The 14,491-nt window shown below is 41.1% G+C and overlaps 1 protein-coding gene and 1 non-coding gene across 2 annotated transcripts; one reads left to right on the top strand and one right to left on the bottom strand.

Annotated features, from left to right (window-relative positions):
- Nucleotides 1–129: 129 nt before the first annotated feature.
- LOC117490806 (trafficking regulator of GLUT4 1-like) lies at nt 130–1,239 on the bottom strand. Its single transcript, XM_034140637.1, has 3 exons — nt 838–1,239; nt 547–673; nt 130–462 (listed from the first exon to the last, which is right to left on the bottom strand). The coding sequence occupies exons 1-3, from the start codon at nt 1,237–1,239 to the stop codon at nt 449–451; spliced, it is 543 nt and encodes a 180-aa protein (XP_033996528.1). The 3' UTR covers nt 130–448.
- Nucleotides 1,240–14,392: 13,153 nt separating this feature from the next.
- trnaw-cca lies at nt 14,393–14,464 on the top strand. The gene has a single exon. It is a non-coding gene; the product is annotated as a tRNA-Trp (tRNA).
- Nucleotides 14,465–14,491: the final 27 nt, after the last annotated feature.

Here is a 14,491-nt window from a genome sequence, read left to right as displayed (position 1 = left end):
TTATGTGTTACTTTTGTTAATGATGATGGCATCTTCTTCTTATTCTTTAGTCTTATTTAACAATTCCTTTTTTTAATAAGCAAATGCAGTTATAAAGTACTTCAGTGCACCAGTAGTTTGGACCAGGAGCAGTTACACTTTCTCCACAGCATGTGCAGTCTGATGATCCGACAACACTAACTGTGTGCAGCGCTCGTTTTCCTGAGTTTGTGTGTTACTTATGAGACATGAGTGTTGCCGGAAAAAGAGAAACAGCCTGCGACTTCTTTCCTTCTTCTTTCTCTCGTCCATAGCAGAAAAAGCAATATGTTTTACATAAGAGTCTCTTCAGCTTGTTTTCAACAGATTTTGTGCTTTTTCAATTTTTTCAAAACGTTCCTCCTCCTCCACTCTTCTGTGCAAATGTGAGATCAGATTAAGTTAAATGTGACTCCGTCCATCCCACAGTTTAATTCTGGAGCTCTGAGAATCAGAGAAAATAAGAAATTAAGACATTTACATTTTACATTCATTTACAGCCTTTTGAATAATGTATTTCTTCCATACCTATTGTAAACGCTATGAGGAGGATGACAGCCACACCCAGCAGCATCGCCAGACAGCTGAGCAGCATAGACAGGCGCCCATACTTCCTTGCTCCTTCTATATCTCCTGTATGGAGAACAGACTTCGACTAATGGAAAAGGAAAGGAAGAGAGTAATGAATTATTTAAACTCAACAGAAGGAAAAATCACTTGTGTTGGAAACTGAATAAGGAATAAACCCAAACATCTGCAACACAGACATATATTCCTCTACATTGTGATATTTTGAAGTAAATTGTAAATGTCACTCACCACATGTGCATACCACAAGGCACATATGTTGAGCGGCGGGGCGGGGCAGAAACAGGACAGCACGGCGAGCCAGAGGTAGGTCGGGGGTGCGGACCCGGGCGGCACCGAGGAGGGCAGCGGGCCCAGGCTGAGCCGGGACAGGGACCTGGGAGGGGCCACCAGATGCCCGATGGAGCCCGACTTCAGCGGGGATCTGTGCCCGTTCTGGTCCGCATCCAGGGACCGGATGCTGCCTCTGATGTTGAGGGAGAAGGAGTCGGACGGTTTGATGTTGCTCTGCCCGGAGGGCTCGGTGTTCCCGGTGCTCAGGAGCTTCTCCGTGTCCTGGAAGTCGGTGGGATTGGAAACTTCCCTCTCACCAAGGGCGCTTTTCCCAAAGGCTGCGTCCGTGTTGATAGCCATCACTGAAAGATAATAAGTCTCCAAGTCTTTGTCTGACCGAGGCGCTGTCCTGTGGCTGGAGATGCTGAGGAGTCGTCCTTCAAATATTCTCCATTGGGGCTCATTAGATTAAATATTACAACATGATAAAGTCTAATATATTTAAGGCAACCTACTTAATGAAGCAGTCTAACTCCATCAAGAATTCTTATTGCAGAGCGAGATGTTATAGTTGTCCGAGTCCCTCTCACGTTTAGTTGGCGGTGAGCGTCCGGAGGCGCGCCTTGCTTTTTTACCCCCCCTCCTCTTTTAGATTATGTAGTGAGGTATTACCGCATCCCTTACATCTCCACAGCGCACCCCGAGTGTCTGAGGCCTACTTATGCTCCAGGCGAGGCTTGTGACAATGCAAAAACATCAATTAAACATCGTTTGAAGAGAACACGCGCGGTGCGTAAAAGCTTTCCATTTACGCGCGAAGCGAGCTTGAGCTGGATCAGCATGCGGGACGCGGCGCAGAGGCAGAGCGAGATGAACAGAGAGTGAGGTGTGAAACACAAGCACGCCCTGCTGACTCAGGTCCTCATGTTAAGGTCTATTCTGCCAATTGACTTCGTTTAACTTGTCTCAGGCATTTCAAATGGACCCTCCTTTCTGTTGATGTTAACGACCCCCACACATGACCACAATGTATTGGTTAACCTCATACTCTTACTTTATGTGTAATCCTTCTTTCTTACCTACTGTTTCTTCACTAAATGTATCTCTCAGCTCTTTTTTAGATAAAGATTTCAATATCAGTGGAGGAGAAGCAGCACTGAGAGAACATTTCAAGTCCTGCATTTCAAAAGGAATATACTAGCCAAATATACTTCGTTTATCAAAGTGAATGTCTGTGTATTATTCTGTAAAGGAATTAGTAACTTAATGTAGTAAAACATATAATAAAAATATATTTACCTCTCACATTTTGTGAAGTATGAATTAAAAAGTAGTTGTAATATAATTAACTAAACATGTGTACATTTGAGTTAAGTCAATACATTTAGTTATTCCAACATTATAAATCGATTAAACTTAGGTTATTTAATTACCCAACATAATTGAAGCTACATATTAATGTATCAGTTTCAATGATATATCAAGTGATGTATTGCCAGCTAATAGCAATCCGTATATTCTTAATAATGAACACTCTTTTATACTGATAATAGTTAAGTACCTTATTAACACACAATCTGAACACATGTTCCAAAACCTATTCAATGTAGTGTTTATCTCTACACCATAACTGTACCTATCATGTTTTATCTTCAGTTTTGCGAATTATCATGCCATCTAGTGGTGATGTAGGGAAACTCCACCAAGACACTATAGTTTAAATGTGCCTCAACACTCCAATTTCAGATAATCTTTCCTAATGAACAAATATCTGTCATTGTAATTTCCTAATAATCCGTCTAAATTTAATATTTATACTTCTGACTGATGAAATTAATTTAGATTTGTATTAGTGCAAACCAACAAAAGCTCCATCAAATCTGTCAAGAACCTTTCTGGATTCTGTGCACTTTTTAAAATTACAAGCACTACATTTAACAAAGGATGGTGTTTTATTGACAGGACAGAGAATTTAAACAAAAAAGATATTTTAATTAAACCAATGTAGTTTACTATATTAACCTTAGTATATTAACCTGGTGCTGATATGAAATACATTTACTCAGAATCTTTGCAGTTCTGAATATTATTTACTCTCCTTACCTCCTGTCCGTCAAAGATTGTAGTTTAAGAAGGAATCCCTTGAAGCAAAGGGTGATGGAGGACAGCAGTTACTGTATAGAATAATTATTCTCTCTGGTCTCACATTTAATATGTAAAAACAATCTAAATGAATTCATTAAGTCTTAAAATCTCAGCTTGTTGACATGAGAATCTAATGTGTAAAGTGAGGATCAACACCACTTTCAGAAGTTATAGAAAATCTTAGGACGGTTTTTACATTTAAAGAGCAATTCAATTTACTCTTGACTTGTCTTGCTCTGCTTTAATGGGATCACCAGGGACTAAAAGTTAAAAGGAATAGTGTGACAAATTTGTACATTAATTGGTTCCATTTGAGTTTGTGTGGGTTATTTATGACAGGAGAGCCTTGAGTGCTGGTATGCGTTGTTCATAGTGTGCAGTAGTGAAGACAACAATCGAACTTAAGTCTGAGAAAATATTCCTTTATTTAAAAACACGCACATCATACACAATATGGGCAGGTTTTTGAAAAAAAAAAGACTAAAAGTGAATAATTCTGTATTGTCTTATGTAAAATACAGACAATACACAATTACATGTACAAATATAAACAGACTATAAACACTGTTGGTTATATTTTGTCCGGTTTTTCTAGGAAGAAATATGGAAAATAAACATTCTATATTACGTAAATTGAAATAAAACATGTGATAAACACAGGATTATAAACAATGTTGGATAAAATCTCTATAGTTATTACGTCCAGTCTGCCTGCTGAGCGTGTGAAACAGAAACACCGCCTTCCTCTGTCCTCTTCCCAGCAACCCCCGTCCGCTTCCTCTTCTCGATTCATCCGGGGCAGGGCAGACCAGAGCAGTTCTTCAGCTGGCAGCTTTAGCATGTGTACAGGAACATAAAGCTTGCCAGTGAAGAACTGCTGTGTGTCAGCCATTAGGGGCCAGGGGTGAGGGGGAGCTGGGAGTCAGCCAGAGAGCGTGAGAGTTGTTGGAGTGAAGGACAGCCTCGATTTAAAAACAAAAAAGGCACAGATAGCGACTCCTTCTCCTTCCCTCGTCTGTTTGAGGTGCACATATTCCTGCAGAGAAAAAGAAGAGAACATTTGAGCTTCTCCTCTGAACTGCTCCAGTAGCGTGGGTATGCGGTGGCCTGCAGCCAGTCACACTCGTACAGTGGAGCCGTGTGCGATCAGCTGTGAGTAAGTGGGTGAAATGAGCGGAGATGAACGAAGGACGAGGAAGATGCACATGATATCATGCTTCAGATTACCAGGAGGGATACACGCATCAGCTGCTTGGCTCTGCACATGAGCGATGCCACAATCAATTCTTAAATATTCTTCGTTATGATGCTCAAAAGCACAGGCTGGCCTCTTTTTTCAGTTTCCGTGGTTACAAAAAATAGGAGGAGTATACAGCCTCTACATGAAAGCAGAGATCCATTTGTCTTTTTTTAATTTAAGTTAATGTTCGGGTGTTTCCCAGCGATAAGCCTGAAGCTACACCTAATCTTTGTTCTCTACATGTTGTCACGCTTTGTAGTGTCGTTTTACTTAATTGCAAGCTCACATGTGAAAAGGTAGAAAAAGAACAGTATATTTACTTTAAAAACTGTTTAATCTGAAGTTTGTGATGTGTTCTGCAGTTCTGTTTTAGGCAGTGAATCCTTCTGAAATTAAAATGGACCTGATCACAAAGATACAATTAAATATATGCAAGATTCAGTTTCAAAATGAAAGCCACTTTATGTTTACTAGCATGTTAGCATGAGGACTTTAGCATTTAGCTTAAAGCACCACTGTCTATTACAGCCTCGCAGAGCTTCTAGCATGACTGTAAACTTAATCGTCTTTGTTTTTTGTCTTTTTTAGTCGTGACCAGCAGCTTGGCATGGAGGTAAAGCTTTTAGGACGTGTGTGAATGCATGAATGTTTCACAGCTATTGCAAATGTGTCCTTTTCATACCCTTTGACTGTTTATCTTACCGTCTGCGATCATATTGTTTTCGCTGAATCACAACAGTAATGAAGCCTATGGCCCACTGATAAAGGCCGTTGCATATGTAGTTTTACAAACTCAGTGTCTGTAGCAACATATAGGACAAATCCCAATAAGCTAAAGCAGACTGTGCTTTTCTTCAGAGAATATATTGTGGGGGTCTTGAGGAGTTGCTCCACTTTTTTGGTTGACGATGAGTAACACATGCTGGACATTCCTGCAGTAAGGAGAACCAGAATAATCTATAATCTCAGGTATTTCAGTGGCCCGCGGCCTTTAGACTGTGCACAGCAGGGGGCGGCGGTCAACCAGACTTATGAACATTTTACAGACCTCGCTGCAGGGACAAATTCCTTTTATCTCACTTTTTGTTTAGATTGAAACTTTAGAAACATCCAAAGAGGGCCAGGGAGTCATCTTTCTTCAGACATAACTGATCAATATGGCTTCTGCATAGTTACATGGGAAAACACTAATAAGATCTTCCTTCACCTTCTGGCAAATGTGTCTACGTGACAAATGTCAGTGTGAGTCAGCAAGCAGAGGCATGTCGTAACTTGTGACTTATGAACACTTAAGAAAGTTTACCACTCTTGTGTCTTAAAACCACTTTAAGAAATCTGCAAATGCTGTGGCAGATTTGTTTCTCATCAAAGATCTTAGACATCTTTTTCAAATCAGCTGTTGTTACTTATTCTAATTATGGCTCAAGTACCGGTAACTGATTATTGGACTACAAAATGGCGCCCATTTGTCTCACAGAAGGTTGCGGTTATGTTCCTTCCTATATCTTCTTTCAGGCGTCTTGCAGAATGTGCTTCCAACTCTTATAGGGTCTTTTTAAAACCAGCCTATTAACTTGTAAAGGCTCCACTTCTTCAAGGCCTCTGTGGCATGTTTGCTGCTTTACTGATGTAACACACCTTTTTTCATTAGTTAGGTTTTTATGTAAGATTAATCATACTTTGGCACTTAAACTTGGCTGTTGGCATGCACTTTGAGCCGCTTTCTGATAGTTGGTCGCCCAGTGCGCACAGCGAAATGCCTCAAATTTCTGTCGCAGTGTACATGTATAATTAATCAAATCTATAGGCCTACATATAAATTAATTTCCTTGAATTATAAAATTGTTTACAAATATTTAAATGCATAATATAAAGAGTATTACGTGTCTTTCTGTGCCTCTAAAAGAGTCCAGTCATGAGTTTTAAAAAGGTACATTTACAAATGGATTTCACCCGCTGAGCACCATGGATGGCACATGATTTGCACCTGCTATCTCCGTCTCAAGGTCCAATTCACAAAAGATAGATAAATGGCTATAAGCCCTGATCTTTGTGCTTGTACTGTTTTGCAATGAGGCTCATTTGCATAGAAAAGGGCCAATTATGCACTAACTCTCTGAATATTACTTAATATAAGTATGTCTAAATAGCATAGGAGCACCAAGATGCTGTTGGTGGCAGCACATGAGAATATTTCACTCTTTGTGGTTGCTTTGATAGTTACACAGTTTATTTGAGTGTATTTGTGTTTATCTGCCACAAAAGGACACGATTCATTTTCTGAATTCACTCGAGAGTCTAGTCATGCTGGCACCTCTGTGAGGCTGTCTTAGACACAGCTATGCTATAAGCTAAATGCTAAAGTGAAGAATGAGAATGTTAGCATGCTAACATTTGCTAGATCCCACTAAACACAAAATAGAGCTGAGGTAAATGGTTAGTCATAAGTTTGGTTGTCATTTGGTCATAAGCCAAATTATTGGACAACAATTTGTCAGGCCATGGTCATGACATATAAAATTAACTGATTAAACAAATTCTTATCAGCTTACATTGCAGAATAAGGCTGTCATTCGTCAGTATCATAAAAAAGGGACTCACCACCCTCCTCCCCCACACAGGCTGCACACACACACTCCTCAGCAGGGTTGGTCTGAATGAAGTCAGGGAGGAGGACGTTCAGTACAAGTCCTCGGGCCACACACACACACACACATAACTCAACTATGGCTGCCACAACCTCTAACTGAATAAAGTTATTTGTTCCGTAGCGTGCCACTCCTTCCACAAACAGTGACTCTGTATCTTTACACTCACAAAGACGTGCAGTGTTGACCCCTGACTCTTTAGCTGCGCCACTTTTTCTCATTTCTCTTCTTTTTGTGTCTCTCCTGACTTGTCTTTCCTCTCCACCCTCCTCTCTCTCTCGGTCAGATCAGACTGTCCTGCATTCCTCACATTCCAGCTGCGTATGTTAGAAATTCCATCCGGCTGCTGTGGCCTCGCACACTCCTCCTTTTCCATCCCTCTTTCGATCTACATCTGGTCTGCACCGGACGAGGCAGACGTGGCTTCACCGTCAGGTTCGCCCTTACCTCACCTCCGCCTTTTTCTCCTACTCCCCCACTCCTTCTCTCTCTGGCTTTATCCGAGCGAGGGAGTCGGACTGAGCCACATGACGGCCAGTGTGTAAGGCCTTGAGACAGGCTTTCATACACGGTGCAACGGTGTAAAAAGAGATAACAGTCTAATACACAAAAGACTGAGCTTATCTGGGACTTGCATTCCCTGCCACAACTGGGAGGACAGGGGGAAGACACACTGGAGGTTGTGTGTTAACAGGAGGCTGTGAGGGAACCATTTACAAGGAGGAACTACTGTTAAAATGAGGATTTATTAAGATTAGAGAGCATGAATAATATGGAAAAGATAAATAATAAAACGCGAACAGGAAGAAGCCTTCTTTCAAAGTAAGGGAACAAGAAACGAAGAATGGCGGTATGGTAAAGAGTGGGTCAGCCGTCCTTCCATAATGCAAGCCCACTCAGTTGGCCTATTCATATTGGGGTCGTGATCATACTGTGCGAGAGTCCTACGTTGGGTGATGATATAAGCCATCGTGGGCTGACCGTCAACGATAAATCTGCACGAGAAAATATGTAAAGACCTTTAAAATGAAATAAAGAGATGCATAAAGAAATGTTTTATTACATATATCACTCCAGGTGCATTCCTCTGCTGTGGGTGTGGCCCGGTTGGCGAGAGTTCACTGCCCCAGATTGTAGTCTGCAGTATAGACTGATCATTTTGGGGCTGGGAATTGGGACAAAGACAGGGAAAGGGCGGTGGCTTTGGCAACACACTGATCATAGTGCAGAGCCTCTTCTTGTGTTCTGCTGCTGGCTGTTTGCAGGACTTTAAAGGCTATCTGACTTTAACCCTGAGATCAGTCAAATAAAGGGTGCGGGTTGTTTTACTTGCTTAGAGGAAAAACTGAATGCCATTCGGAATTCATGACGCCCTGGGAGATGGCTATGTGCGGTATGAGGCCTGTAAGCCTGTCCTCAGGCAGTCTGTGCCATTTTGTTTGAAAGAACTGGATTGCTTTTTCTTCTAAATGAACCTACATAACACATCCCTTCTTGCCCCATCCTCCCTTGACAAGGCACGCAATAGGAATGAAGGGTGTAGCCCAAGTTGAGCAAGATGGCTTCACTTCTGCAAATGTAAGCAAAAAAAAAAGGGTAGGGAAGGTTGCTTTTTCCCTACGAACAACCCATGTTGCTCCATGAGTTGCTGTTTAACTGACACCCTGTAATCGCCTTGTGAATGTGATCCTCATTGACAGGGTGGCTTATGTCACACTCCGGGTTGCAATGGCACAAATGCAGCTCGTGACACAGCCTATTGCGCATTCCTACCGGCACACTGAACTCTGGCTGCACAATTATGTAAGACAGGCTCCATCGATGTAGGCTACACTACAGTAAGCTTTCCCCTCCCATAAAAAGACTGCTCATACAGTAATGCACTTTGCTTTTAAAACGTTTTATAGAAGTGTAAACCACCATAAAGAATAGTATATAAATGTAGGTGAGACTTGGAGGCCTAAATAGTTTGTCATGTTACGTCATCAGCTTTAAAGTGTTTTACTGGTCCTTAAAATCTACAGAAATACACTTTATGTCTTTCACTTGAAGACAGATCTTCCAGATGACTGCTGGTGCATTTCCGAGAAATGACTCGGCAGTAGTTATCTTCCAAATGTTTAACTATCCTATACTTAGGCTTTTTCCTTGGCCTGCAAATTTGAATTGGCTTTCTTTTGACACGTTTAGATTACATAAATGCAGACATCCCCGCCTGTTATAGCCTATAAACCCTACATTTGACAGTTAAATGCTTACAAATGACAAAATGAATACTCTTGAGGCTTGAGTACAAGTTGATAGTAATCATGACACATATTAAGCTTAAACATCATATAAAGTCACATTTATACATCTTTAGCACTGATAACATGATGTCTATGTACCTTAGTTGGCTTTGCTGTTCAATATTTAGTTAATTCAGACTTTAGCATATTTCAATCAGCCCTTTTGCTGCTGATGCAGATTTAATATATGCAACACTTTAACAAGACCTCAAACGTGGATTAAGCTACTGTGCAGGAGCTTGGAGGTTGTGTTCACATTTTTAGGGTGCCAATTCTCTGTGTCAGTGGGCCTGGACGATATGATCCACATGACACACATACAGGCCTTCAGCCAGAACTCCTATAACATAAACCTAAATCCTCGACGATCCTACGACGGAAAATGTGTGCAGAAAGCTGCCGCTGGGAATCAGAAATCAGACCTAGAGAGGTGAATCTTACTTTAAAAAGGTTAAGGAATGGTTTCCCAGTTCTCTTTTAAACGCAAAGCTGGTGTCACTGAAAGTCGCCACACGCTAATCTGGCTGTACAGGAAGACAATGCCGTTAGGTAGCAGAGAAACACAGACAGACTCACAGTCCAGCAACACGCCCCTACTGACCCACCGGCACCGGGCTCTGCTGCCCGGACAAACCCTACGCACGGTCGGGTGGAGTTCAGCCGGCCTCTGCCTTCTGCTCCGGGCGGAGTTCCCGGAGCTCCAGAAAGGGTGTGTCGCTGTCTCTCTGCCTGTTTTTACCTCCACGATATAATAACGGGTTGGCAGCGTTTATATATCTGCTGGTGTTGAGCCTACTTTTCCTTGCAGCGCAGTGGAGGACGAGGCGCAGGACTTCAGCCCCTTTTTTACACAACTCCTGAGAGAGAGAAGAGAGAGAGAGAGAGGGATGGGGAGAGAGAGATGGGGAGAGAGAGAGGAGAGAGAGAGGGAGAGAGAGAGGAAGAGCGAGCGCGACGAGAGAGAGGGAGAGTATGTAGCGAGGATGCGAGAGGAGAGAGCGCGGAGAGAGAGAAGCGATAGAGGATAGCTATATCGCGACGAGCACTAGATCGGATTCGATCTTCGATATCTACTCCTTCTCTCGCTTATCTACGATATCTCTCTCGATCTCTCTCTCTCTCTCTCTCTCTCTCTCTCTCACACGCGCACACACACCCGGCTTCCCACTCTGATCAGCTGGCAGCGTAATGACGTAGCAGCCACGAGAAACGGACGTCAGAATGTGCACGAATCTGACGTGTACACGCCCATGAAGCAGCAGATTGACCTGTTAGTAATACATCACGCACATAAAGACGCATGTCTTTACGCATTTAAATGCATGTAGACCTGTAATACGTAGCCTAACATGGCCAAAAATAGGAGTAAAACACTAATTACACACACGTAATCGAATTGAATGTACAGTTGCAGGTCATACACGTCTGTATAAAAAAAAATAGCAGTTAAATGTATCCTAGTGGCAGAAAAACATGTCTAAACTAGTTTTAAGGCTTTCATTGGTGGTGTGCTAAATGCTTAATAAATGTATGTGTTTTATTCATTTCAGCCGTTTATGGGTGCATTGGTCCTCAAAGTAGATTCATTTAGCCATGTTAGGAAGATAAAAAAGATTCAGGATGAGTTTTTTGTCAGAGAAGCTGTACGGTTTGAGTTAAACCTGTCACAGCAGAAATGAGTATCTACGTGGCCTCCACAGACATCAGCAAGTCAAGATACTCTCTCAGACACTCTCACAATAAGGACGGTGGGGTCAGTTTCCATTCTAATGTCTCCCTCTCTCCTGTGAACCTGTGCTCCTGCAGCTTTAAGGTTGCTGCACTTTGAGAAGCTGCTTCCTCACTGTCACCTGACACACTGAGCACACACCGTTCTTATTATACATCCATGGGACACACAGAAAATCCTCACAAGACCAAACCCACTGGCTCATTCTCCTTCCTCAGTCTGCTTTATAACACCTTCTTGTAGTTACTTTACACTAAATTCATTAGATTCTGAATATGTTATGCGGAAAAACCACCAACTCAGTTTTCACTCCACTGCTGGTAACCTTTATTTCTGATTCAGCCACGACTTCCCTTTTTAGGCCTGTGTGGAGGTGGAAGACATTATGAATCAGTGATTCTCATTATAACACTCATTTTATGTAGGATCAGTATTGAAAATGAAGGAAAGACAATTCACAATGACACTCACAGTGTTGTTTGGTATGCTGATCTTATTTCCTGTAAAAAAGTACCATTTAATATTTTATGACATTGTTTGCGGTATACATACTTGATAATTTGTTGTCATTAGCTCAGCAGCCAAATAGCTGGTTATGGTGTAAATGGTTTGAATCTGTGTTTCTAATTAGGGGCACTGGCTGTACATACCCTATGTTTGTTAAGTAACTTCAAAAGTAAAAATGTTTGCCCTTTTTAGGTGGCAGGAGTGAAAAATAGTCATCCTTGTTTTGTTCTGTTATGGTTTCAGTATCATGATGACAAAATAGGACACAACAGGAGGTTTTCTTTTTCTTTTGGCAACAATGACTAAGGAGGACCCCCCAGGTTTGGGCAGAGCGCAGAATGTCTGAAACGTCTTGCTCTGTCACTGGATGCATGGAACTTATTCAGCAAAAGAATAAGCTACTACATTAGTTGCACAATAACCTGCTTCAACATGTAATATGGTCTAAGTGCACTTTGAAAACGTTATGTCACAACTGCTATGCATATCTAGAGTGCCTGAGAAATACCAGTAAGGTTTATCTCCCTTCTGTAAAACATTCACCCTAATTCGATTGAGATTTCTAAGGCTTTAATTGCTAATTCACACGCAAACTTGGCGTGTTTGCAAAAGCTGTTGAGAACTGTTTAAGCAGATGCCAATGCACTTTCTGCAGCTTAAGATCTGTTTGTATAATGATGATGAGGTGCGTGTGAGTCACATCTCCCCCCCCCCAACATCTGTGGCATGCAAAGGGCCATGGTTCACAACACATAAAAACTGTGGATCAAAGGTTGTGTACAAAATGTAAGTAGATGTCCTTTTTGTTGGCCAGATAAATATACATGTTGTCTGTACAAACATGCATTTCCTATAGCTTTTTTACATCCTGACAGCAATCTCTGTCCCTTTTAAGTGGGTCTTTAAAAACGTGTGATATGTCTGCATCTCACTGTGAACTTTGGCACCAATGCACTGATAAATATGACGTGTCCTCCCTGACTCAGCACCATGATTTATCTTTTTTCTTCCTCCTGTGGGTCTTACTGGAACAGCTCAGATATGTGGGGAGGAAATGCAGAAGCAGGACAGACTTGTTTGAGGTCAGAGATTCAGACTATTCGTGGCACTGGTGGATGTTTGTTTTAATTGGAGACAGAACATAGCAGTCAAGTATAGTCCTCATATCATTAGAAACATTATTTTGTGCGCAGAAAGGGTTTGTGTGTACAAGGGTCACATTCTTCAACGTAATACATGTTGTTTCTGTGTGAACATGCATGTGACTGAGTACTGAGGAAGCAGTGGGGGACTAGCTTCTATGGGACAGGAATAGGATGGAAACTCCCTGTGAAATACCAGACTGCGTGCTGTGGATGTTGTCAGAGGCACATATGAAATCCCCATGCAGCGATTCAAAAGGAAATGGTCTCACAAACAGTTATAAGTGCTTTGATCATTAGATACACACTTTTCTTTCACTTGGACAAACAATAGTGTTGTTTTCCCTTTTGAGACTACAATACAAATATTATTGTAATTTATAAAACTTTAGCGAGGTTAAACAGTCCATCAGTAAAAGATTTAGCAACACCGTCTGTGGTGTATTTGCCTTCAAATGTACTTTAATAAGATAAGATAAGAGATAAGATAGAACTTTATTGATCCCAATTTGGGAAATGTTTGTGTTGCAGCAGCATAAAAAGACATGGCATTGTACAATAAAAATTAAAAGACAAGAAATTAAACAAGAAAGTAGAAAATATACATGTTGAATTTACAAATGAACAATAACAAGATATAAAGCAAGGTATTATATTTACATAAGTATGTGACGGATGGAATATTAAATATTAGACTGAATATATAAATGTATGACTACAGTTGTCTTCAGCAGGAGATTTATGGTGAGATTCAACCTGTTTTGGTTTTCCCAAAACGTTTCTATTTTGGTTCACTCATACAGCTCTCAAAGTGATTTATAACTCAGAAAAAACTGCTCAAGACTACCTGCTGAGTAGCAAAAATCAGACAGACACAGTGAGCAGCTGGCTGGTCATCATGGTGGAGCATTTAGCAGCTAAACGGGACAGATATTTTCATTGGGAGTTGGTGGGCCAAAATAAAGCAAAAGGAAAGTGAGTATTTGATTTAGATAAATGAGGTTACTAGAAAGACTATGACAAATAAATGATAATATTGCTCCTGACATCTGCTGGATGTGTTAATTGGAAACTCTTGATATAAAAGCTTGTTTTTGCTGCATCCAAGTGGCCAAATCATTAGTTATTGTATGTTTAGATGCAGGGGGGATAATTGCACTCATTTGTGTATTTGGTGTTGGTGAACGAGACAGAAGAAGAATTTTAAGAAAGGGAAATGATAAGTCTAATTAAGAGATCAGACAGTCTCAATTGAGACCTTTGCAGATGAACAACCATGAAATGTAATGTTACATCATCTGAAAGTATTCATCTCTTGCATCTGGTCTAAAAAGTATCTCCTCCTTGTTCTTTAATATTGTGGCTTCCGCTCAAGGCCAGCTACTTCTGTCCTGCTAACTCAAAGAACTCATTCAGTATATTTATCCAAGGGCTTAAAATAGTTTAGACCAACACGTCTCACACTAAGAGATCCATTGTTGTGCAGTGCTTGTACTGAGTTTTTATTTCACAGCTAAGACAGGAAGCTTGCATGGGAACATTTTGTTTAGATTGACCTTTAGTGTCAACAGTGTCTGTTTGATTGTCCCATAAAGGGAAATTAGGATCAGTCAAAAAAAGATTACAAGGGGAACACATGTTTTTGGAACTCTGTTTTAGGCTATAGGCCTATCGTCTTATTTATATTGAGGGGGGAATACTCCTATTTGAAGACTACTTAGTCGTACATAGGCACATAAAGACTAACAAAGTTACACAGTATCGTGAGTAATGCAGCACACGATTAGACTGCGGTACCCTGTTGTAGCGTGTGTGACTTCGTGGCGCAACGGTAGCGCGTCTGACTCCAGATCAGAAGGTTGCGTGTTCAAATCACGTCGGGGTCAATTCTTTGGTTTTCTTCTGTGCTTAGG

The sequence above is a fragment of the Trematomus bernacchii genome, unplaced genomic scaffold (genome assembly GCF_902827165.1).
Source record: "Trematomus bernacchii unplaced genomic scaffold, fTreBer1.1, whole genome shotgun sequence".
Taxonomy (NCBI): domain Eukaryota; kingdom Metazoa; phylum Chordata; class Actinopteri; order Perciformes; family Nototheniidae; genus Trematomus; species Trematomus bernacchii.
This window is presented reverse-complemented; position numbering and strand designations above follow the sequence as displayed.

Coding starts and splice junctions, on each gene's coding strand:
- LOC117490806 (XM_034140637.1), bottom strand. CDS start 1,239: ATGGCTATCAACACGGACGCAGCCTTTGGGAAAAGCGCCCTTGGTGAG. Junction 674..837: donor CCTTGTGGTATGCACATGTG/GTGAGTGACATT, acceptor CTTTTCCATTAG/TCGAAGTCTGTTCTCCATAC.